At 56.4% G+C, this 21,989-nt stretch overlaps 1 protein-coding gene across 1 annotated transcript in view; it reads right to left on the bottom strand.

Annotated features, from left to right (window-relative positions):
* Positions 1 to 21,989, bottom strand: part of PREX1 (phosphatidylinositol-3,4,5-trisphosphate dependent Rac exchange factor 1) — a 170,646-nt gene that overhangs the window by 20,945 nt on the left and 127,712 nt on the right. Inside the window, exons 14-23 of the mRNA XM_020282061.2 lie at positions 20,245 to 20,320; positions 14,387 to 14,459; positions 9,160 to 9,302; positions 7,625 to 7,717; positions 6,912 to 7,060; positions 5,048 to 5,133; positions 3,142 to 3,278; positions 2,398 to 2,518; positions 802 to 989; positions 323 to 484 (exon numbers count right to left, since the gene is read on the bottom strand). Coding sequence (XP_020137650.2) covers positions 323 to 484; positions 802 to 989; positions 2,398 to 2,518; positions 3,142 to 3,278; positions 5,048 to 5,133; positions 6,912 to 7,060; positions 7,625 to 7,717; positions 9,160 to 9,302; positions 14,387 to 14,459; positions 20,245 to 20,320 — 1,228 coding nt within the window. The remainder of the gene's footprint in view (positions 1 to 322; positions 485 to 801; positions 990 to 2,397; positions 2,519 to 3,141; positions 3,279 to 5,047; positions 5,134 to 6,911; positions 7,061 to 7,624; positions 7,718 to 9,159; positions 9,303 to 14,386; positions 14,460 to 20,244; positions 20,321 to 21,989) is intronic.

The following is a 21,989-nucleotide window of genomic DNA, read 5'->3' as shown; positions in this document are numbered from 1 at the left end:
ACTGGGGTTGCTAAGGCTAGAGTTACTGAGTGCCATCCTGTCACCACATGAGAAGGGCCCGTCTGAGAGCAAAGCCAGCACAAAGGGAAACAAAGTCAGGAGATGGAGAGAGGCCACATTCCTATGACATTGTGCTATCTGTTTAAGTACCTGGATACAGCCAGGCCTGAAGTTCGCCTCTGCACTTTTCAGTAATACAAACCAATAAATTATGTTTGTTTAAGCTATGTTGGGTTGGGGTTTGACTTTTATAACCAAAATATCCCAGGCTGAGACCCTACGTCTGGGAGCCTGTGGCAGAGACCCTGCAGGGAGCAGGTACCTCCCGGTAGCAGGCGATCCTCTGGCCGATGCGCTCCAGCTTGGTGTCGCAGGTGTTGCGGAACTCAAAGTGAAGCATGGTCACCATGGCACTGCTCAGGGCCATGAGCCGCCCGCAGTTCTGCACGAAGACACTGTCGTCGGCAGCAAAGGCCTCAAGGATCTGCAGAAACATTAACAGCTCCGGAGCGCCGCCCATGCGCCAGGGCGGGTCTTAAGCAATTTTCCTGCAGTGACTCCTGTGTGCCTGGTAATACCCCTGGGAGGGCGCGTCTATTACTGGCCCATTTTGCAGGTGAACAAACTGAGGCTGAAGGAACAACAAGTCACTCTCCTAGGTCCCAAGGACTAGGATCCAGGGCTCCAGGCTGTTCTGAGGAAATGGGAATCAGGCTTCCCCCAGCATAGTCCTTCACCCCCACCCTGGTCAGACAAACTGCTCCCCACCCTCAAGCAGGACAGGGTGGGGCCCTGCGAGACCTTGGCAGTGAGGCCGAAGCAGCCTCGGGGCTCCACGATCTCCTCCAGCACGTGGCACTTGACGCCCGCCGTGCTCATGTACTCGTACACCACGCCGTGCTCCAGGTGCACGTTGTCCACGGTCAGGCTGACCACGGGGCTGTCCTCGCGCAGGCTCAGCTGGGGGCCCAGGGACAGCAGAGGGAAGGCTGGAAGCCAGAGGGGCAGATGACACTGAGTCGGGGAGACACCACTCAACGGCCAGCCAGGCCCTGCCACTAGCACCGCCGACCGCTCACACTTGGCAGATGGGGAAACTGAAGCCTGTGCTGTGGCTGCTTCTGCCGGCTCCCTGCTGTTCGCCCTTATCCTGGAAGATTCTCCTTCTAGGAATCGGCCCTGCGCCCCACTCTCAGTCTGTGTGGCTCTGCCGAGGCCGAGCCCCACCGCATGCCTGGTTCCTCAGGTGGGCGGAGACATAGGCCTGGCCAATCAGCATAGTCCCTCCCCCCTCTTCACAGTGATTGGTTCAGGATCAAGCATGTGACCCTAGCTGGGCCAATGAGAGTTAGATCTGGGACTTTTGCTGGATCTACAAAGAGAAGAAGACATTCTTTTTCAACTGGATTCCAAGCTGCCAGAGCCAGTGTGCCGAGAAAACCTCAAGTAAGAGGGAAGCCCACATGGAGAGCCGAGAACTGGAGAGTGAGAAAGATTTCTCACCATGCTGCAAAAGGCACTGGATCAAGCCAGACCTGATGCTTGAGGTTTGTGTGTTGGAAACTTAATCCCAACACAAGAGAGGTGTTCAGGGCTCTACCTCATGAGCAGAGCAATGCCATTGTCAAGGGCTTAGCAGAGGGACTGGCCCTTGCTGGCCCTTCCTTTCATCACAAGAGAACAGGGCATCCCTCCCCGCTGGAGGACACAGCAGGAGGGCCCTCACCAAATGCTGGCACTTTGGTCTCGGACTTCCCAGCCTCCAGAACTGTGAGGAAATAGATTTCTGTGCTTTATCAGTTGCCCAGTCTGTGGCATTCTGTTACAGCAGCACAAACAGACTATGACACATGGCGAGGGGAAATTAAGGCTGCAGATGGCGTTAAGTGTGTGAATCAGCTGACTTTAAGAGAGGGAGATTAACCTGGGTTTTCTAGGTGGGCCCAAAGTAATCACAAGATTCCTTAAATGGGGAAGAGAGCGCCCAAGAGGCAGAATTAGAGAGACGGCAGCGTGAGAAGGTCTCAGGCCAACAGCGCTGAGGCCCTCCGTCAGCGAAGGAGCCTCGAGCCGAGGAACGTGGCCGCAGCGAGAACCCGGAACAGGAAAGGACACGATTCCCCCTAGAGCCCTAGAAAGGAACATGGCCCTGAGGACACCTTGACTTTGACCCGGTGAGACTCATTTCGGACTTCTGACCTCCAGAAATGTAAAATAATAACTGCGTGTGGTTTTCAGCCACTAGGTTTGTGGCACTTTGTCACAGCAGACACGAAAAACTACTAGAGAACTGCTGGCATCCAGATGTCCTGGTGGGATGAGGGCTCAGGACAGGACCCAGGCCCTCTGGGGCGTCTGTCCCTCGGAAGCTCCTGCCACACGCTCCCTGCCTGTTACCTGCATCGGGCTGGTCTTCCTCCTGGTCCCCCTGGCCGCTGGGGTCCTCGCCTGGGGCCTCCTGGCTGGCCCGCGCCTCCTGGGCGTCCTCGTGGGTGTGGTAGATCCACTGGTACAGGCCCTGGGGGGAGCCAGGGTGAGGGGGCGGCCGTGGCACCAGCCGCTGGGGGGAAGGGACGGGGGGGGGGGACTGCTCCTGGATTCCAAGGTTCTGGAAAATTCCTGGTCTCCACTCATCCTCAGCCCTCACCATGTGCAGGCCACGCTCCACACAGAGGTCAGGAAGAGGGAGCCTTTGAAAATGTCAGAGCCATGGGAGCAGACGCCTTGTCTCTCCTGTGTCCCCAGGGCCCACAAAAGCGCCCGGCACAAAGCAGGTGCCAATAAACACTCAGTGAACCAACGAATGAATCGACCAGTGAATATCACCCTCCACCAGGACCCTGGCCCCTGACTACTTGCCCAACACACCTATGTGATAGGAAGAGAGGGTCTCACCATACCCATTTCACAGTTGTGAACACCAAGGCCATAAGGTATCATAGCCCAGCTCCTCTGGTTGGGGCAGGCAGCCCAGCAGGAGCACAGAGCCCAGGCCCAGCTCAGCCCTGCCAGGTGGGCAGCCCCACTCCACCCACAACCCAGGGGACCTGCAGGCTTTTCCCCGGAGAAGAAAGGGGTTCCCTCGGCCCCCACCCCACCCAGCAGTGCTTCCCTGATCCCCCCGGCTGCTGCTCAGCTCACCAGGGCCTCTTCTCGTCGACTCCGGAACGCCTGGAAGTGCTCCAGGACCTCAAGGGCCCCATCGTTCATCACGTTGTTGCCATTGACCTTCAGGATGCACTGACCAGCACAGAGCCCCGCGGCCACGGCCTCTGAGCCTAAGGGGGACAGCAGTGCTGGAGGCCAGGCCCAGAGGGCATGGGGCAGCAGCAGGCAAGGGCAGGCAGCCAGCTCTGATCGCTGCCCCCACCCCTACTCCCCCAACCTCCCAGTCCTGAACACAAGCCCTGAGACGCCACCTCCATCCCTCCTGCTCTGCAGTGGGCAGAACAGGGGCTGACATTCTGCAGAGGAAGAAACTGAGGCTCAGGGAGGTGGCAGCTAGTCAAGGTCATGCGGCACAGAAAGCTGGGTCTGACCCAGGTACGCTTCTCTCTAGAGCTTCATCTCCTGTAAAGCCCTGCCACAACCTTGTGATCGTGGGCCAGGATCAGTCCCACTGGCAGAGGGGGAAACAGGGACACAGAGAGGCAAAGCAACTCTGAAGGTCACACAGCTAGGAGAAGCCCGGACTCAGACCAGGTCTGCCAGACTTCAAGTGCACATTTTCCCATCTGTTCCACGATTCCCAAACTGTAAGTCCCGGACCCCAGGGGTTTGTGTGGTCAATGCCAGAAGTCTGGAAATGCAAACAAATGCCACATAAAGTTTTGCCTCTGTGTGGGACAATATCAGGCCTGATTGGTATGACGGTGACAAGTACAGGCCAGGGACGTGGCTTCAAACCAGAGCTCTGCCACAGACCAACCCTGCAACCTTCAGCAAGTTCCTTAACCTCTCCAGCCCTCAGTTTCCCCATCTGTCAAACAGACACACTAATCACACCTATTCCAAGGGTTCCTGAGCACCATGCCTGGCACTTAGCACATGCTCAAGAAATATCAGCTGTTCTATTATTTTTGCCTGGCTCACCTACGAATACCTACTACTCCCTATTATAAACATCTCCTTAGATGCTCCAAGGCACTCCTAATACTTGGGGCCAGATAAATCTTATTCTCCAGACTGTCCTGTGCATTGTAGGAGGTTTAGCAGTATCTCTGGTCTACCCACCAGATGCTAGTAGCACAGCCTCCCCAGCTGTGCCAACCAAAAATGTCCCCAGACGGTGCCAGATGTCCTGGGCGGCTGAGGGCAAAACTGTCCCCAGTTGAGAGCTACTACTTTAAGAATAAATAAAATAAAAACACACTTTAAAATATTACCAAATCTCAGTAGCTTTCTGTCATGACATATATTTTCTTAATCAGTAGGTATTAAATGTACAACTATGACCACAACACAGGACAATTCATGTTTTAACTTTAAAAAGGGGACATTTAGTAGCAAAAAAATTTGGGGACCCAGCATTGCAGACCTACTTACTTGGTTTCATCTTCAAGACAGAGTGACACTTTACATATCATGCAAGGAAAGGGCAATGCAGAAAGCAGAGGTCTCCAACTGGTAGCCCTTGGGCTAGATCTAGACACAAAAGTGTTTCTGTAGGGCCCCCAAAATTCACATTTCTGGCTTCTCTTAGAAAATCAAATCTGGCAAGAGTGCACCCACATTACTATGTGGCAATAATGAACCTGAGATGCAGAGCAACTGCTCCTTGTAGAGTGAACGTGTATTCTTTTCACCTTGCCATAGTCCTCACCACTCCCTACTGTCTTCCACTCGGATCACTATACCCACTTGTGACCTCCTTGACCCCAACAGCCATTTGTGTTTGCAAGTCTTGGCGTCAAGCAAAGAAAGTAAGTGCTAGCAGTGCACTATCAGGCGGAGGCCTGGCAGTACTGATAATGATGGCTCTGAACTCCCACCACACAGACAGGCCCACCTCCCAAAGCTCCCCTCCGTCTGCCAGCCTCCCACTCACCTCTCCCAACGGCATAGACGTACGGCGGGGCGGCCCCTCGGATCTGGAAGCACAGTGACTCTGGCTGGTCGGGGACTTTGACGACCCTGCACCAGGCAGAAGTAGCGGGGAAAGGCCATAAGGAAAAGCAGCGTTGCTCCCACTAACCCAGGGGGCCAACGCGGGGAGCCCCCATCCCCAAGACTTTTGGGAAATCCAGCCCAAAATAGTAGCAGCACCAGGCTTTCCAGCTCCTAAATACAGAGAAAAATATCAGTGAAGCAGAGCCCAGCACCCTAGGATCTTTGATTAACCAGAACCAGCTGGCCGCCTCTGGAGCTTCCGTCCACGCACAGGAACTCTAGGCCGGCCTCCTGCGCCGACTCCATCGTCCTCCCGTCCTAAGGGCCCTTGGTGGCCAGACCAGCACTTCAGCCAGTCAATATTTCATTCTCAGTCACAGATGGGAGGGTGAGGACGGTGCTGTCCCTAGAAAAACACCTGCACAGGGGTCCCCAACCTATGGTGAGTAGTGTAATTATTTCATTATATATTACAATGTAACAATAACAGAAATAAAGCGCACAATAGATGTAATGGGCTTGAATCATCCCCAAATCATTCCCTACCCCTCTCCAATTCATGGAAAAATTGTCTTCCACGAAAACAGTCCCTGCTGCCAAAAGAGGTTGGGGACCGCTGCCCTAGAGAACGCGGTGCGAAAGCCCAGGTGGGGGCCACTCCGTGGTGAGCCGCCAAAGCAGAGGGGCAGCACCCGCCGGCGGCACAGCAGGTGCCGCTAGTCCTGGGCTTCAACGCGCTGTCTGCCTCCCTGTCTGGGGCGCGTCCCCTCACTGAGTGGCACCATCGTCTCTCCCACCCCACCTGCCAGATAAAGCCATCTTGGGAGCCTGGTCTCCAACCACAGGTGTTTCCAGGACTTTAAGCAGACATGTGCCACTCTGGTGGCTTCTGCCACTTCCTTATACCAACCGAGCTATGATCGTGTTTTCCCTACATCGGCTTGCCTTTTTACTGAAATGATCCTATCTAAAACTTTCCATCCCTCCTGTCAGTAAAACATTTGCCTAAAACAAAAGGGAGCAGTGAAAAACAAAACACGTAAGCTTTAACATAGAAAATGCTTCCCCTGGACCTGTACCTAATCGACCCGCTTCTCTCCACGCTGGTCCAAGGCACCAGCCCTCACCTCGCCCTGCCCGACAGTCAGGTCTCCACCTGCAGCCAGAGGGCTTCTGCCAGCCCCTCCCAGTGGGCTCCACGGGTCCTCGCCAGGGGCACGAGGTCCCCCAGGGCCTTCGTCACTGCCCAGCCAACCTCACCACCACCCTGCCCTCTCGAGCGCTGCCCCAGCCCCTTCAGCCTCCTCACTGCTCCTCAGACATGCCAGAAGCTGCCCACCCCAGGGCCTTTGCACTGGCTGTTTCTGTTACCTGGAAACTGCTTCCTCCCTCAACTCCCCCTCACCTCCTGCAGGTCTTCACCAGTTTGCAGTGACGTCTCCCTGACCCTGACCACTGCACACCCCGGCCCCTCCCCCGGCTTGGCATACATTCACCCACACCAGGTCACCACCGCTGTCTTCTCTGTCTGCGCAGGGTCTGCCTCCTACTCCCCCCCCCCCAACTAGGCCTGAGACCTACGAAGGGTGGGAGCTGCGCCCCTCACAGCCTGAAACGCCACCCAGCACAGGGTGGGCCCTCAGCAAGCACCTGCCGGTGAACAGAGGAGCCAGCTTTGTCACGCGCCTCCAGCAACGGGCCCCACCCGCAGGGACCAGGACAGTTCACACCCACCCCACCACCCAGCAGCCATGCAGCACGCAAGGGGACCTGCAAGACACCCCGCCCCTGGGGACACTCACTCTTTGGCCTTGGTGGCCACCAGGAGGCGCAGCGGGCGGCGGGAGCAGAAGGACTGGTTGAGGATGGTCTCCACCTCCGAGAAGGGCCGCAGGAACACCAGGTCCTCGTTGATGGAGTAGATCTTCCTCCCCACCTGCAGGCCGGCCATCTGGGCAGGGGAGACGGGCACATCGGCCACTGAGTCCCCTCCCTCCTCGGTGCATTCCCGCAGCGTGACACTGGCCCCAGGGACCGAGCGGGGCTGGGGTGCGCCCAGCAGGGCAACGGGCTCCCTCTGCGCTGGGTGGTTAGGGCCACGGGGGACTGCATCAGCGCGACCGGAGGGAAGGCCGCTGTCCTCCCGTCCTCCTCCGTGAACTCCTCTCACTCACACCACTCTGACTGTGTTCCTTCCACTCTCGCGGCTGGTTCCCCAAACTGTCTGGAGAAACCTTCGTGCCCCTCCCCCAGGGTCCAGGAGGGGGCGCTGGTGGGACGCGCTAGGAGGACTGCCCTGCGCGTCCGCTCTCGCTCCCGCTTACCCGGCCACCGCAGACAAGGGGGTCCTGACTCGGTTTCCCCACATGGGCCACAAGAGGAGCCAGCTGTCACCCCAGGATCTGCCGGGGCCTCCCGCCTCGAGGAATGTGAGAGACACGCCCACCCCCGCCTGCACCGGGGCACCAGCAGATCCTGGATGGTGCCGGCCCGCGAGTCTGCCCTCGGGCCTCACCTCAGCCAGCGAGCCCCGCTGGACCGACTTGACCACCACGGCCTTGTTCTTCTCCTCGATGTCGAAGCCGTAGTCTTCCTCCTGCGGCAGGATCTGAGGGCCCAGGGCAGAGACCAGGTGAGTCCGAGGAGCCAGCCCCCCCTCGGCCCCCAGGGGACCGGGATGCCGCCGGCTCCTCGTGCCCCAGTCTGGCAGGGGAGGGGTGCGGACGGCAGGACCGCAGGGAGATGGCCAGACCCAGGCCAGCGAGATGGAGTGAACCACGAACAGCACCTGGCACGCAGCAGGTGTCCCATGTGTACTTGTCACTGACTTAGTGAGTAAAATAGACCAAAGGGGTCCGGCCACCGAGAACTTGGAAACAGGAAGTTCGTGGGGAGCAGCCCCTCACCAGGGCAGAATGACAGGTATGTCGGAAGAAGGTCTGGGGGTTCAGTGGTGCTGGGGACTCGGGGAAACGCATTTATTATTCAGTCAACAAGTATTTCCCGAGCTGCTGCCTACTCTACGGGCCGGGAGACCACTGCGCGCCGGACACAGTGTTGAGCAAGACGGGCGACCAGCCCTGCTCTCAGGTAGCTGGCTGTTTAGTGGGGGAGAGAGACTACAAACAAATTTAGGACAAAAATACAGAATGTGAGGCAGGGAGTGTGTGCCGTCTGAATTAAAATAAAGCGCTTACGGGGACAGGACATGGCACGGCAAGGGGGCCGGGGTAGGCGGTATCTGAGCCGAGCCTGAATGAAGTAAGAAACAGAACTTCACAAGGAGTGGGGGAAAGTGCTCCAGGCAGCGGGCACGGCATGTGCAAAGGCCCTGAGGTAAGTCCCAAGGCCTTGGAGGACAAGGAGAGAGGTCCCCAGGTGGCTGGGGTAGAGCGAGAAAGTGGGGAGCACAGGAGATGAAGCCCGAGAGGCAGGAAGAGTCTCAACGAGAGGCCAAGGCGAGAGTTTGAACTTTATCCTGAGTGTGATGGGGAGCACTGGAGGGCTCCATGGTGACAGAAATGGAGTCGGGGGGGAGAGCAGCCCAAGTGCTAGGGACAGAAGGCAACGGAGCCGTCTTCAGGTCAGTCAGACTTCGGCGCCAACCCTGGCGGTGGCAAGAGACCCACATTCTGAGCCTGTGCCCCAACTGCCTACTGCGCGCCATGCGTGCAGATGGGGCTGCAGCTCACCAGCGGGCAGAGAAGCAGGATTTGGGGGCCAGGCTGGCGAGTATCTGAACGGGCTGATGAATGCTCCCCTTAACTGCAAGGATATTTACAGTGACTGGACAGGGACAAGATGCCAGTCTACAAGACCCAAGGCTACAGGGCACGCAGGGTGCGCAGCGCCAGGCTGGGCAGAGCAGACAGAAGTGGGAAGAAAGGGCGCCCACACGCCCAGTCTCCTTTGTAAGAAGGCAGTCTAGACTCCCCCGTACTGTTTGGTGCTCCAAGTTGAGCCCCCTTTTCTCTGGCCACAGTCGGAGGGTTTCCCAGCCCTGGGCCCACAGGTGGGGAGGACGGCGCAGCTGCCCAGCTCTGCTCCTACCAGCAGCCGCTTGGCCAGAATGTTCTCCACCAGCTTGAAGTCGTTGCGAAGCTGTTTGTTCTTGCTGCTGGTTCCCTCCATCTCCTCGTCCGCGTGGAAGCGGAAGTACTGGGACTCGTCCTTGAACTCGCTCTTCTCCAGCACTGCAAACCCACAGACGCACAAGCACGTGGTCAGACTCACGTGGGAGAGTGTCGGCAGCGTCTGCCACCTGGCAGCCACGGGCGGGATCAGCCCCTGGACAAGTTTGGTTTGGCCAACACTGTATTCTATTAAAATGGGATCATGTGCCAACACTAACATGCTAGGATATTTCACATAAAGATCTGGCTTTCCGACTCCTCCTGAAAAATCTGAACTTGCCCCACCTGCTATAAAGCTATGTGACAAAGCCATAGTAACACAAACAGTGTGGAACTGGGGCAGAAACAGAGAAATAAGCAGCACAAAGAACATAACTCACATAAGAGGACTGTGCACTTATGAGAACTCAGTAGGTGATGGATGATAACAACCACACAGAATATTCCACAGATCGTGCAGGAAAACTTAACTCACTCAGCAGGGGGAAAACATCAGATCCCTACCTCACACCATATGCAACAATCAACTCCTGATGGATTAAAGACCTAAATATGAACAGTAAAACTAAAGCTAACCAAACAAAATGTAGGAGAATATCTCCATCCTAGGGTAGAAAAGGAGTTCATGTACAAGATCCCCTTGTATGGTACTAAAATTAAGAACTTCCATCAATAACAACTCCATGGGCAGATGGCAGATTAGAAGATAACTGTAGAGTCTAAAACCAACAGGAAGTAAATATCTAGAATATCAATAGTCTCTAATGAGTCAACCAGAAAAAGCTGAGAAACTCACAGATAAATAGGCAAAGGGTGTGAGTGGGCAACGAACAGGCAGGCAAACCCCACCGGGCAGCAGTGTGTGGTAAGGAGCTCGACCTCACCAGTCATCAGAAATAAACCACAAAGAGATACTTTAGACCAGGGACTGGCAAACAAAAGCCCCACAGGCCAAATCCGGCCCACTACCTGTCCTTATAAATAAAGTTTTTTTTTTTTTTTTTTGCAGGTAGCTTGCCACTTGATAAATAAAGTTTTATTGTTACAGCCATCTGTTTATACATTGCTTGTGTCTGCTTTCGAGCTTTGAATAACTGTGACAGGGACTCTATGACCCCCAAAGACTAAATTTCTACTATCTGGCCTTTTACAGAAAAAGTGTGCTGATCCCTTTCTAGGACAAGCCAGGAAAATGAATAAAAATAACCAGTAACAACCAATGCATAACCCGACCCTGCAGCTTACAGTTTAACGAAGTACCTGCTAGTGCCAAGCACACTGGGGATGGGTGTGCATGCTTAAGTTCATTTACTCCTTAGACAGGAGGGATTTGCTGTACCCCTTTTATAGATGGGGAGACTGAGGCCCAGAGAAGCTAAATAAACTGCCCAAGGTCACAGAGCCAGCAGGCAGCTCCTGCTTTCCCCACGGTGCCCAGGCAGGCCTGGCAGATGAGGCAGATGAATATAACCAGTGCACAAAGGGGAAACCGAGGCTCAGGAAGGTAAAGGCAATTAGCTGTCAGGTCAGTGGGGCCCTAAAACAAGGAACGCCAGCTGCCTTAGCTGTGAGGCACCCCCGTCATTCCTGGAGACAGGGGCTTTTTCTCAATTCGGTGACTCAATGGAAAGCGGCAGAAGGCGTTTCTTTCTTTGTCCTTGGTTTCCCGGGACAGTTCATGGGGACGCTCTACCTGTTAGTGAGCACCCTCCTCAGGCCACCCCTGTTATTACTTTGGCGAAAACAGACACACAAATTGCTGCCTTCCCCAGAGCTGGGGAGCCAGGCCCCAGGGGGCCGGCGGGCTTCGCCTCTGCTATAAATAAGTCAGAAGATCCCAGGAGTGGGAGGAGGAATCGCAATGTTGTGTCTCGGCCGAATGTCTGGGGAAAACAGCGCGGCATCCCTCAAGTCCGCGACTCAGCCGAGTGGGGGCCAACTTCGACATCTCTCAGTCGCGCTGCTGGTCAGGCTCTGTGGGAGACGCTCGATCTCGGGTCGAATCCCTGCTCAGCCCCTTTCTGACTTCGCGCCCTTGAGCTGCTCGGAGCCCCAGTTCCCTCATCTACAAATATAATATAGTAACAGCTCTGACTTGCCAGGGTGGCTGCGAGGTGAAATGAGGAGCCTCAGTTTCCCCAGAAGTGCCTAAAGTGAGGGGGCTGGTTCCCCGGCCTCGGGCTCCCTGCCTGGAGGCACCGTAGGGCCTGTCGGCTCAGTTCAGACGCCGCAGGAGGCGCCAGGAGGTGCCAGGAAAGGTGGCGCGGAGGCCTCGCCCCACCCTCCGCCCTGCACCCCACCCTGTGTTTTGCTGCGGCCACAAGCCCAGGATTAGGCCCTTTCCTATTTTAGCCTATTTTCGAGTTCGTGGCAGGGAACAGGGGAGCAGGGCCACGGCCTGCAATTTCTCTCCCTGAGGGGCCCTAGAGGCATCAGGATTGCCTGGGAGTCACCCCGACACCCCACCCGCGGAATGTCCTCAGCCGCGGCCTTCCGGGAATAGCAGCCAGGAGGACCCCTAATTATCCTCGCCCGCAATGAGCGGCTCTGCCCAGCGGACTGGCGGGGGAGGGGGGCTGGAGCTGTCAGAGGCCCTGAGGGGAAGACAGGAGCTTCTGGGAATGAGGGGCTTCGGTGAGACCGGGTGGATGGGTGAAGATGCCCAAGGCCACCTCGGCCGGGAAACGGGGAGCCGGGCAGTGAGTCCTACTCCCACAGAGCCTGGGCAGGCTCAGCTCAGAGAAGGAGGGGACAGCAAGGGCTCCAGTGGAAAACAGGGGAAACCGAGGCCCAAAGAGGAACATGGGACTACTGGGAGTTGGCTCAGTCAGGCCTAGAACCAGGCCTGCTGGCCACCAGGCAGGGGATGGGCCCGATGGCCTCTCAGCTCGCCAGCACCCAGCTCACTCTGCTGAGGGGATAGCAAACCCAGCAGTCAGACCAGGGTTCACAAAACAATGGCCCACTGCCCGCTTTTCTAAATAAAGTTTTATTGTCACATGGCCACGACCACCTGTAGGTATGTTTATGCTACAAAGGCCCACGACGCCTAAAATATTTGCTGTCTGGCCCTGTCCAGAGAAAGTCTGCCACCTCTGAGATAGAACAGAAAAGCAGAGGCCAGGAAGGAGAAATGGCCAAAAGACCTTCCTGTGACTCGGGGTCTCCCACATCCAACCACTTCTCACCCCTCCACAGCCACCCCCTGGGGCCCTGCCACACTGTCCTTCCCCTGGACTATCACGGCCACCTCCCACTGGCCTCTCTGCTTCCTCCGCCCCAACCCTCACCCCCAGACGGTTCTCCACGGCAGCCAGAGGACCTTGTAGAACCCACGTCGGCCACGTCCGGCTCTGCTCAGAACCTTCCCGGGACTCCCACCTCACTCGGGGTAAAAGCCGAAGTTCTCCTCACATGCCCACGGCCTTCAAAACTCCAGAAAATGTACGGTTTGGTTTTTGTTTGGTTCACAAGCGCACACACACATGAGGCTGTGAGCTCCCCAGGGCAAGACTGTGCTCTGTCCTGGCCACGGCTCTGTCCCCAGAGCCTAGCACAGCGCCTGGCACACATGAGACACTGCTGGATAACACAGAAAGACAAAGGCAGAAAGGATGAGTGGGATCCGTCTACGTCTATGAGGGACAGAACAGCTCCTTAAAGAAAAGCGAACCTGAGTGAGGGACAGTGATGAGGGGAGGGGCTATGTTAGCTGCGGGGTGGGGAGGGGCTCACCAGGGAGGTGTCAGCTGAGCCAAATCCCTGAATCACATGCAGGGGTGAGGTAGGAGAGCACCCTAGCCAAGAAAGACCGCAAGTGCAAAGGCCCTGAGGAATGTTCTAGGAGTAAGAAAAAGGCTCCTTGGCAGAGGTTAAAAGTTTTTTCTTCGATATTTTTAGGGAGAGAGGCTTGCTCTATTGCTCAGGCTGGAGTACAGTGGCGTGATCACAGCTCACTGTAACCTCGAACTCCTGGGCTCAAGTGATCCTCTTGCCTCAGCCTCCTGAGTACCCTGGACTACAGGTTCATGCCACCACACCCAGCTAATTTTTAATTTTATTTATTTATTTATGTATTTTTATAGAGATGGGTCTCACTATGTTGTTCAGGCCAGTCTTGAACTCCTGGGCACAAGGGATCCTCCCACCGCAGCCTCCCAAAGTGCTGGGATTACAGGTGTCAACCACTGTGCCCGGCCAGCAGGGGTTAAACGTTTACCTGCACCCCTTAAAGGATAGGAGACTCAGGGCTCCCCCAAGGCCGGCAAAGGGAGAGGCCGCAGAGCACAGCAGTGGAGCGTGTGGCCTGAGAGGCCAGGCTGCCCGGGTTCTGATCCTGACTCCAGGCTATGTGAGTTCTAATCCTGGCTCCTACTTGCCATGTGACCTTGAGTAAGTTTCCTATTTGAGCTTATCCTCCCTCATATATAAAACGGAGATGATATTAATACCAACATCAAAGGACTGCTGTAAGGCTTGAACTAATAAATACAAGGCAAGTGCTCAGAAAGAGACCAGGCACACAGAGCATTCACTTCTGCTTTCATTTAAACAGCTGTCAGTGGGACCATTTTCTCCTCCTCCTCCCCCGCTTGCCCCCTCGGGAACACCTCGGACCGTCCCCCTCTCCACCCTCACACCTGCCTGTCTCCCTGTGGGAAGAGGAGCAACTTATCTGAGGGGTGAGGCCGGGACGAGGCACGAACGTCCCAGGAAGGCTTCCTGTCCTCACCACAGCCCGCCTGTCGCTGTTCCCACAGGACCCGTCTCCTCTCCTCCCCGGAGCCCCCAGGCCAGGTGGCACCATCCCGCCGCACGGCCCACCCTGGGGGGCCACCCCCAGTGCAGGAAGAAGGGCACGGGAAGCCCACGGATCGGACTTCAAACCCGGGCCGGGTTTTTCCGGTCAAGCTTTTCGGGCCACTTTGGTCCCCGCTGGACACCTGAAGCGGCGTCTCCATCGGTACAGAACGGGGAGGGGAAAGGGTGGGACCCATGAGCCAGCCGACCCCCAGGGTCTACAGAGCCACAGGCCTGGCTTCAGTCCCCCTCCCCACTTTGTCAGCCACCAGCTCTTGTGCGCCCGGACACACAGCCCAGGGAGCGAGGCCCCAGAGGCCGGGCTGGGGGCAGGGGCAGATTACCGTGGTGCATGAAGCCATTGTTGCACAGGCCCACGCCGAGCGCCACGGCCTCCTCCCGAGTCTGGCAGTCTCCCTGGAAGGGAACAAGAAGGGCGGGGTGAGCACAGCTGGTAAAAAGCCTATAGCCCCCCGAGAACGTAGGCTCCTCAAGGCCTGGGATCTTTTGTGTTACTGCATTACCCCAAAAACATGTTCATGATGATTACTAATAAACTCCCAACAAGATGATTTTATTGTACTTGTGATCAATGCTACAAAGAAAAAAGGAGATTGTAAGTGGCAATGTTGGTGGCCTAGAAAGAACCCTTTCCCAATCCCTCCCTCGTAGTGGAACCCTCACCCATCTCCAGCCTCCCTTGCAGCTAGAGGTGGCCACAGAGACACAAGCAGAAATCACTGGTAGGACGCCCTGGCAGAAGCCCCCTTTTCTTTCTCTTCCTTCTGCCTGGAACAAAGTAGTGATGGCTGCACCTCCCACAATCATCCTAGACCACACCGTGCCCTCGAGGTTGGAAACATGCTACGGCAGGCAGGGCAGAAAGACACGGTGTGGTCCCCAAAGCTATGATGAGACTGCCCTGGCAGCTCTGGACCTCCAACCTCTGGGCTCCTCTCATGCAACAGAACATACGGCCTGATTTGTCTCAGCCTCTGTTGTTGTGTCTCTAATACTAGAAACCAAGTTCCACTGCTAACAGAGCAAGCTCTAGCCCAGGCGTCCTCAAACTACGGCCCTCGGACCACATGTGGCCCGCCGAGGACATTTATCCAGCCCGCCGGGTGTTTTTGCCACCGCTGCCTGTCCTGCTTAGCAGCCGACTCGTCCGGGGCCCACAGTGCGCATGTGTGGAATGTGCACCGCACTCTCCAGCGGCCCTCCAACGGTCTGAGGACAGTAAACTGGCCCCCTGTTTAAAAAGTTTGAGGACCCCTGCTCTAGCCAGTGAGACAGCTGGGGAAGCCTAGCGGCGGCTTCTGGAAACCGCCTTGCTCCCTTGATAAAAGGGAAAAGCAGCACCGACCCTCCCTACCTGGGACAAAGTCACGTGAGAAAGTGACACTTAGGGCGGTGGCAGCCACCCTGTGACCGAGACGGCAGACACCACTGAGATGCTAAGGGCAGCACAGTGAAGGACGGAAGGCTCCTGGGTCCTTGCTGACACTGCTGAGTCCACAAACCAGCCCTGGAACCACCCAGTTCCCCAATTCTTGGCAGGTGTCATCTGTTAAAGCCACTGTTTAGGTGGCTTTTTTACCTTTGCAACCGAAAACATTCCAAACGGATACAATCTGAACCACGGAGACCTGGCTCATGACACCCAACCCCAAACCTGAAGAATGGCACACGTGTGGCCTATGCGCTAGGCATCTGCTGGTTCCACCTTCGAGGTCAACTCTCCCAGGTGGAATGTCACCTCGGTGGGGCTGTCCATCACAGTTTGCCACCCTCCTGGACCAGGCTGAGGACATGCGATCCCCGCTAAGCCAACGGATGCCCCCTGCCCCAGGAACGTGACACTGGAGCGCAGGAACCCGAGGACAGGGAACGGTTCGTGCTGATTCTCCCCAACAGCCAACAGCAGTGTCCTGAAGACGGCGTCCCCCAGCGGCAGCTGCTTGGGGTTTCCTGGTGCCAGTTATTTCTTAGGCCTGCCTCCTGGGTCCCCCGAATCTGCGAGGGCCCCATCTTTTTCCAATAAGTTGTCTTCTTTTTTGTCCCCCTGAAATTAGCCAGTCTGTTTCTGTCGCTTGCAACCCAAATAACCTTGACTCGTCCAGGCCACGTGTGCGAGTGGCACATAGGCACACAGGGGCAGGGGTGTCGGGCAGAGGGAACGGCAGGAGGTGGGAAGGTCAGGAAGGCAGGGGCGAAGGCCTGGAGGTGGGCAGAAGCCCAGAGCGCAGGAGGAAACACGACATGCTGGCACAGGGAGGGTGGGGCGGGTCCGTGGGCCCGGAGTTTGTGCTGCTGCGTCCCTGCTCCATCCTAAGTGCCAGGAACGGGGCCTGGCCTGGAGCCAGTGCTCAGTAAGGATTAATTTTGTTGATTAAATAAAGGAGTCGTCAGCAGGGGCCAGGTCACGCAGGAGCTCGTGGCCAGGTCAGTGAGCCTCAGCTCCACGCAGACCGCCACGGGGCACGGCCCCCTCTCACCGACTCCCAGAGTGAGAAATCCCGCGGGGCCCTGCCCGTCCTCTGCCACGGCGGCTGCTGGGGTTGCAGGGGGTGTTTCCAGTGGGGGGAGACGTGAGGAGCGCTGTTCAGAGGCTGCGGACTCCGCCCTGGGCAGAGGGCCTGTGGACAGCCTCTGGCCTCGGCATTTCACCACACTGCCTGCCCTGGGCTGACTCGGAAAAGACAAATGCCTCCCTCGGGACCCGACGCCAGTGGCTGGAGGGCCAGCGTGCTCGGAGCCCCGCCAGCGCAGGCGGCTGTGACAGGCCACATCCGGAGCAGCCGCCTCCCAGCTGCGAGGGGCCAGCAGGGGACAGACGGCGGCCGGAGGTGGGCAGGCCCAGCTTCGCAGCCGGGGAGGCCCGGGCGGGCGTCTGGAGCCCAGCTGGCTCTCCGAGGCGCTCGCGGCCCCGTCTCCCCGTTCTCCCCACCAGGCCCAGGGGTGACATCCCAGAGGCCCCTAAACTTAGACGAGCACCAAGTTCTCGGGTGACCAGTGAGGTGGGAGGGCCCGGATGCACCACCTGAAGAGGAAGCCCACCCACCTCCCTCCAGCAGTCCCTGAAGGGGGCATTTTCTCCCACCAGGAGGGAGGTGTGGACAGGGAAACTGAGGCTCAGAAGAGCAGTTAGCTACCCAGGCTTATAGCCAAGGTTCCTGTTCCTATTCATCCTTTGTTTCTTTTCCCTGTACCTCAAGCTGCCGGCGGGCTCTCTGCCTCCCCCAGCCTGAGCCCACACGCGTGCTGAGGGCCCTGCTGCCCTCACCGTGCCATCTGCCTGCACATGGAGTCAGCGTGGCGGACACCTGGGAACCTTTCTGCAGAGCCAGCATGGGAGTCCGCAGCTCTGTGCCCTCCTGCACCTGTCCTCTGCCCTCCCCCGCCCCAGCCCACTGACCCCTGCCCGACATCTGGCAGCCGCAGCCTGGGGCACCCTGGAGCCCACGCAGCAAAGACCCCAAACCACCGAGAGCAGCTGGGGTCCCCAGGTTCAAACCCTGCTCCGTCCTTGACCTTGGGCAATCCCTTAACCCCTCTGACCAGCCCCCACCTCTGTGCACGACACAATCCCCCCTCCTCCTCCTCCCACATGCTGTCCCCTCCACCTCACTGGCACCTAGCACCAGCGGACACGTCATATGTTTTACTTGCTTTTCTTACTTATCACGTGTCTCTCCTATCCCTCCCCAGAATTTACGGCCTGTGGCAACAGGGACTTCTGTCGGTCTTGTTCCCTTCGTTGTCCCTAGAACCTAAAACAGTGCCTGGTACCTAGTAGGTACGTAAAAAATAATTTTTTAAAAAAGAAAGATGAGCTAATGTGCCCTCTCGGCTAATTTCTCTACAATCTCTTCTCACCCCTCGTTTCAAATACCACCCAAAAGCTGACAAGGAACAGACCACCCGCAGCGGACAGCCACCTGAGGTCCAGGTGTGTGAAGCCTGCCCTCTCCCCGCCCACCCGCTGAGAAGCCCAGTGGCACCTCCCGTGCCCAGAGAGAAGGCACGGGTCTCCCCACGCACTCCCACCCGTCTCCCCAGCTCCGACAAGGGCATTTCCATCTGCCCATCACTCCGATCCCGGGACTCAGTCTCCATTCCCAGCCCATTCCCACAACAGCGTGTCCGTCCACTCCGGCTCTAAACACTTCCAAGCCCCACTGACTTCCTGCATGTCTGTGACCCGCCCCGCCCCCAGCCCATGCCTGGGGTCCACCGGGGAGCCATGTCCACACTACAGACGGCCCTGCACACCAAAGCAGCTCAGTGGGAAACATGAGGCCACGGCGAAGTCCACAGTGGTGAGAAGTGGCCGTCTCAGAGGGCCCCGGGACCCTGGCCTGTCTGGGGCTGACCAAAGCACCTAAACCGCTAGACAAGCACCCCTGTGGTGCCCGTAGCCTGTTCCAGCACATTGGGAAGGCGGGACTGTGCAGACTGCCACTCCTTCGTTTCTTGGTCTTACTGTTCCCTGCGCCCCCAAATCCCTGCACAATTTCTTTATTCTTCTGCACTGCAGGTAATTCTGAGCCCCCTGACTCCTTGGTGAAGGAGACAAGGAATAACAATGATGGCTGCAGCTACTGAGCATTCCTCCGTGCCTGGCACCGCCGTGAGCACTTTACATGATCGCCCTGAATCCAGCCAGCAAACTGCTTTCAAATGAAATGAAGTTTTTATGAATGCTAAATTTAACGATTAATGAGGCTGACATAAAGCAGCGCTCTGTAGCTGTTTAATTAAACATTTATCCATTTTGATTTCACAGGTGTCTCCTGTTCTTTTATAGACCTCGAATGGACATTCCTGCGGGCTCCCTGAAAAATGCACAGAACCGAAACACGAGTGGGTCTGATGGGCTTGTCCGAGTCTCATCTTTGCCACTGCGCCTCTCTGGGCCCCAGTCCCCATGTGTAAATGGGTTGGGAGACTCAACCAGATAATGCACAAAGCCTGCCAGGGTCTGGCTGAAAGTAAATGTCCTGGGATCACAAGCCATAAAGGAGAAGGGACAGGCACCTAGGCATGTCTGTGGCACCTGACGGAGCAAACACCTTTGGGAGATTGCAGCAAAATTGATGCATAGATCTTCCAAGCCTCTGGCTAGCTCTTACCCATTGGAAACTTTTCTGAAAGGAACAACTGGGCAAGCTCCAGAGGCTCCAGTTTGGTGCCAGGATGAGACCAACCTGTCCCAGTTTGCCTGGAGCCATGCGAGTTTTAAAACTGAAAGCCCCAACATGGAAGCAACCCATGTGTCCTTGGATGGATGGATGGATGGATGAACACAATGCAGTTTACACATACTGCTACAATTTGAATGTTTTTGTCCCCTCCAAATTCATGATGAAACTTGATCCCATTGCAACAATGTTTAGAGGTATGGCTTTCAGGGGGTGACTGAGTTTTTAGGGTGAAGCATTAGGCATCCTTATAAATGGGCTTGACGCAGGCAGTCCGCCCCACCATCCCTGCTACTGCGGGACACGGCATTCCTCCCCTCCAGAGGAAGTGGGAACAAGGAGCCATCGCAGAGACAGATCAGGCCCTCACCAGACACCGAACCTGCCAGCACCTTGATCTCGGGCTCCCAGCCTCTGAAACTGCGAGAAATAAATTTCTGTTCTTTATAGATTAGTCAGCTCAGGTATTTTTCGTAACATCAGCACAAACATACTGAGATACAGACAATGAACTATCATTCAACCTTAAAAGGGAAGGAAATTCTGACACAGGATGATCCTCGCCCAACACCGACGAACCTTGAGGATGTTACTAAGCTAAGTGAAATAAACCAGTCGCAAAGGACAAATATTGTGTGACTCCACTTACACAAAGTGCCTAGATTAGTCAAGTTCATACAAACAGAAAGTAGAAGGGTGGAGAAGGGTGGCTGCCAGGGGCTGGGGGAGGGAATGGGGAGCTGTTTAATGAGGACAGAGTTTCAGTTTGGGAAAATTAAAAGAGGTTTGTGGACAGATGGTGGTGATGGTTGTATAATAGTATGAATATATTTAAATGCCACTGAACTGTCCACTTAAAAATGGTCAAGATGGTTTTTATGTTATGTGTATTTTGCCACAATAAAAACAATAACAGAATCTTTTTTTTTTTTTAAATGAAAAGCCCACATCCAAGGACAAAGGGAGATGGTGGTCACACACCTCCCAACAGGTCTCACCTGGGCCAGCAGCCAGTCCACCAGCTTGCTCCCGGGCAGCACCGACTTGTATGTCTTCAGGTGGTAGTCGCGGTCCCTGCGGGGAAAGGCAAGTGCAGGTGAGTGGCAAGGAGGAGGGTGGCAGGAGCAGCTCTGACCGCCCTGCTGGCCGTGCCCAGGAGTCAGGGACTCCCCGGCTACCTGGGCACTGGGCAGGGGTCCGAGTCTCGGCCCACACTCCACACCGAACTTGCAGCACCACCCAGGGCCGGGGGGCTCTACCCTAGACCTCCACTCGCTAAAGAGTGGGGACAGAAGGAGACGCTGTGGGCCACCCGAAACTCTCTCACTAGCCAGGGGACCTCAGCTGGCGCGATTCTGCCCTCCAACAAACACTAAGCTATGTCTGGAGACATTTCTGGCTGTCTTGACCTGGGGAGCCAAAGCAGGGGGTGCTAATGGCATCTAGTGGGCAGAGGCCGAGATGCTGAACATCCTATATGCCCAGGACGGACTGATCCTGGCCAAAACGTCACTCGTGCCAGAGGGACCCTGGTTTACTCTAACAGAGCAGGGGAAAAACTCTCAGTCCTCGTCTTTCCTTTATCTCTCTGGTTGTTGACATCCGTGTTTAGAGGTAACGAACTGCACGGACGCGGGAAGCCCTCTCCTCGGGGCTGCCGTGGGCTCCTGGGACGGAGCGGGGGGCGAGGCCGGCGCTCTGCCCTGGCACGGCACCTACATTTCTGCCAAGCCTCGGTGCGATCACTGACCTTGGGGCGAAATTGCAACAATTCCTCAGCCTTTGAAGTCAACACAAATGAGCTCACGCGGCCAGCCTGCGTCAAGGCCGATAAAGAAAGTCTAGCAGGGGAGTGTTTCCCAGGCGTCAGGAACTGGGGGTCCGGCAGGCTGCACTCGCAGTAAGCGGAGGCTGATGCCCACCCTGCCGCCCCTCCTTCCAGGGCGACCGGCAGCCCTGCCTGCCTCCCCTTCCCGGCCGCACACAGGGGCAGCAGCGGAGGAGCCAAGAAGGGAGGAGGCGGGACTGGAGATGAAAGAGGTTCCCAGGGCCTGACCTTCCCCCAGGAAGAGGTTCCCTCATCTCCACGCCTCTGAGAGGTGACAAAAGCTATCAGGACAGGGGGGCAGGGGAATCTGCAGCTGGGGTAAGAACAGGTCACCCTCTCCGTCCCTTCATCCACAACTTTAAGTTTCATAGTCATTTAAATCCATGGCATTTACGGTGCCAGGAGCCACGCAAAGCGCCTCTGTGAATGTCGTAATCCTCACGGCAACCCAACAGGCACGAGCTGTTCTTCTGCCCATTTCACAGATGCAGAAACGGAAGCAAAAGAGGTAAATGACCTTTCGACATTCACTCAACAATCACTTACTGAGTGCTGTTTTGCCCTGGGCCCGTGCTCTCCAATGTGCAGTCGTTTTAATTTAAATTTCAATCAATTAATATTAAATCAAGTTAAAAATCACATTCCTCAGTCTCAAATGTTTGAAAGCTGCGCGCGACCGGTGGCAGCTGTATCAGACAACGCAGCCAGGGAGCATTTCCGTTAGCGCAGAGTCCTGCTGGGTGGCGCGGCCGCAGGTGCTGCCCAGGGACCCGGCAGTGGAGACTCCCCTCGCCCTCAGAGAGTTAACGGCTCAGCGGGGGGGACAGACAGGACACAGGTAAACGAATATATAAGATGACGAGTAGGGATCAGTTTTAGGAAGAAAACCAACGGAAGGAATGACGGAGGGTACCA

Source organism: Microcebus murinus, chromosome 16, assembly GCF_040939455.1.
Source record: "Microcebus murinus isolate Inina chromosome 16, M.murinus_Inina_mat1.0, whole genome shotgun sequence".
In the NCBI taxonomy this organism is placed as follows: domain Eukaryota; kingdom Metazoa; phylum Chordata; class Mammalia; order Primates; family Cheirogaleidae; genus Microcebus; species Microcebus murinus.
Note: the sequence above shows the minus strand (reverse complement) of the source record. Positions and strands in the feature narration are given on the sequence as shown.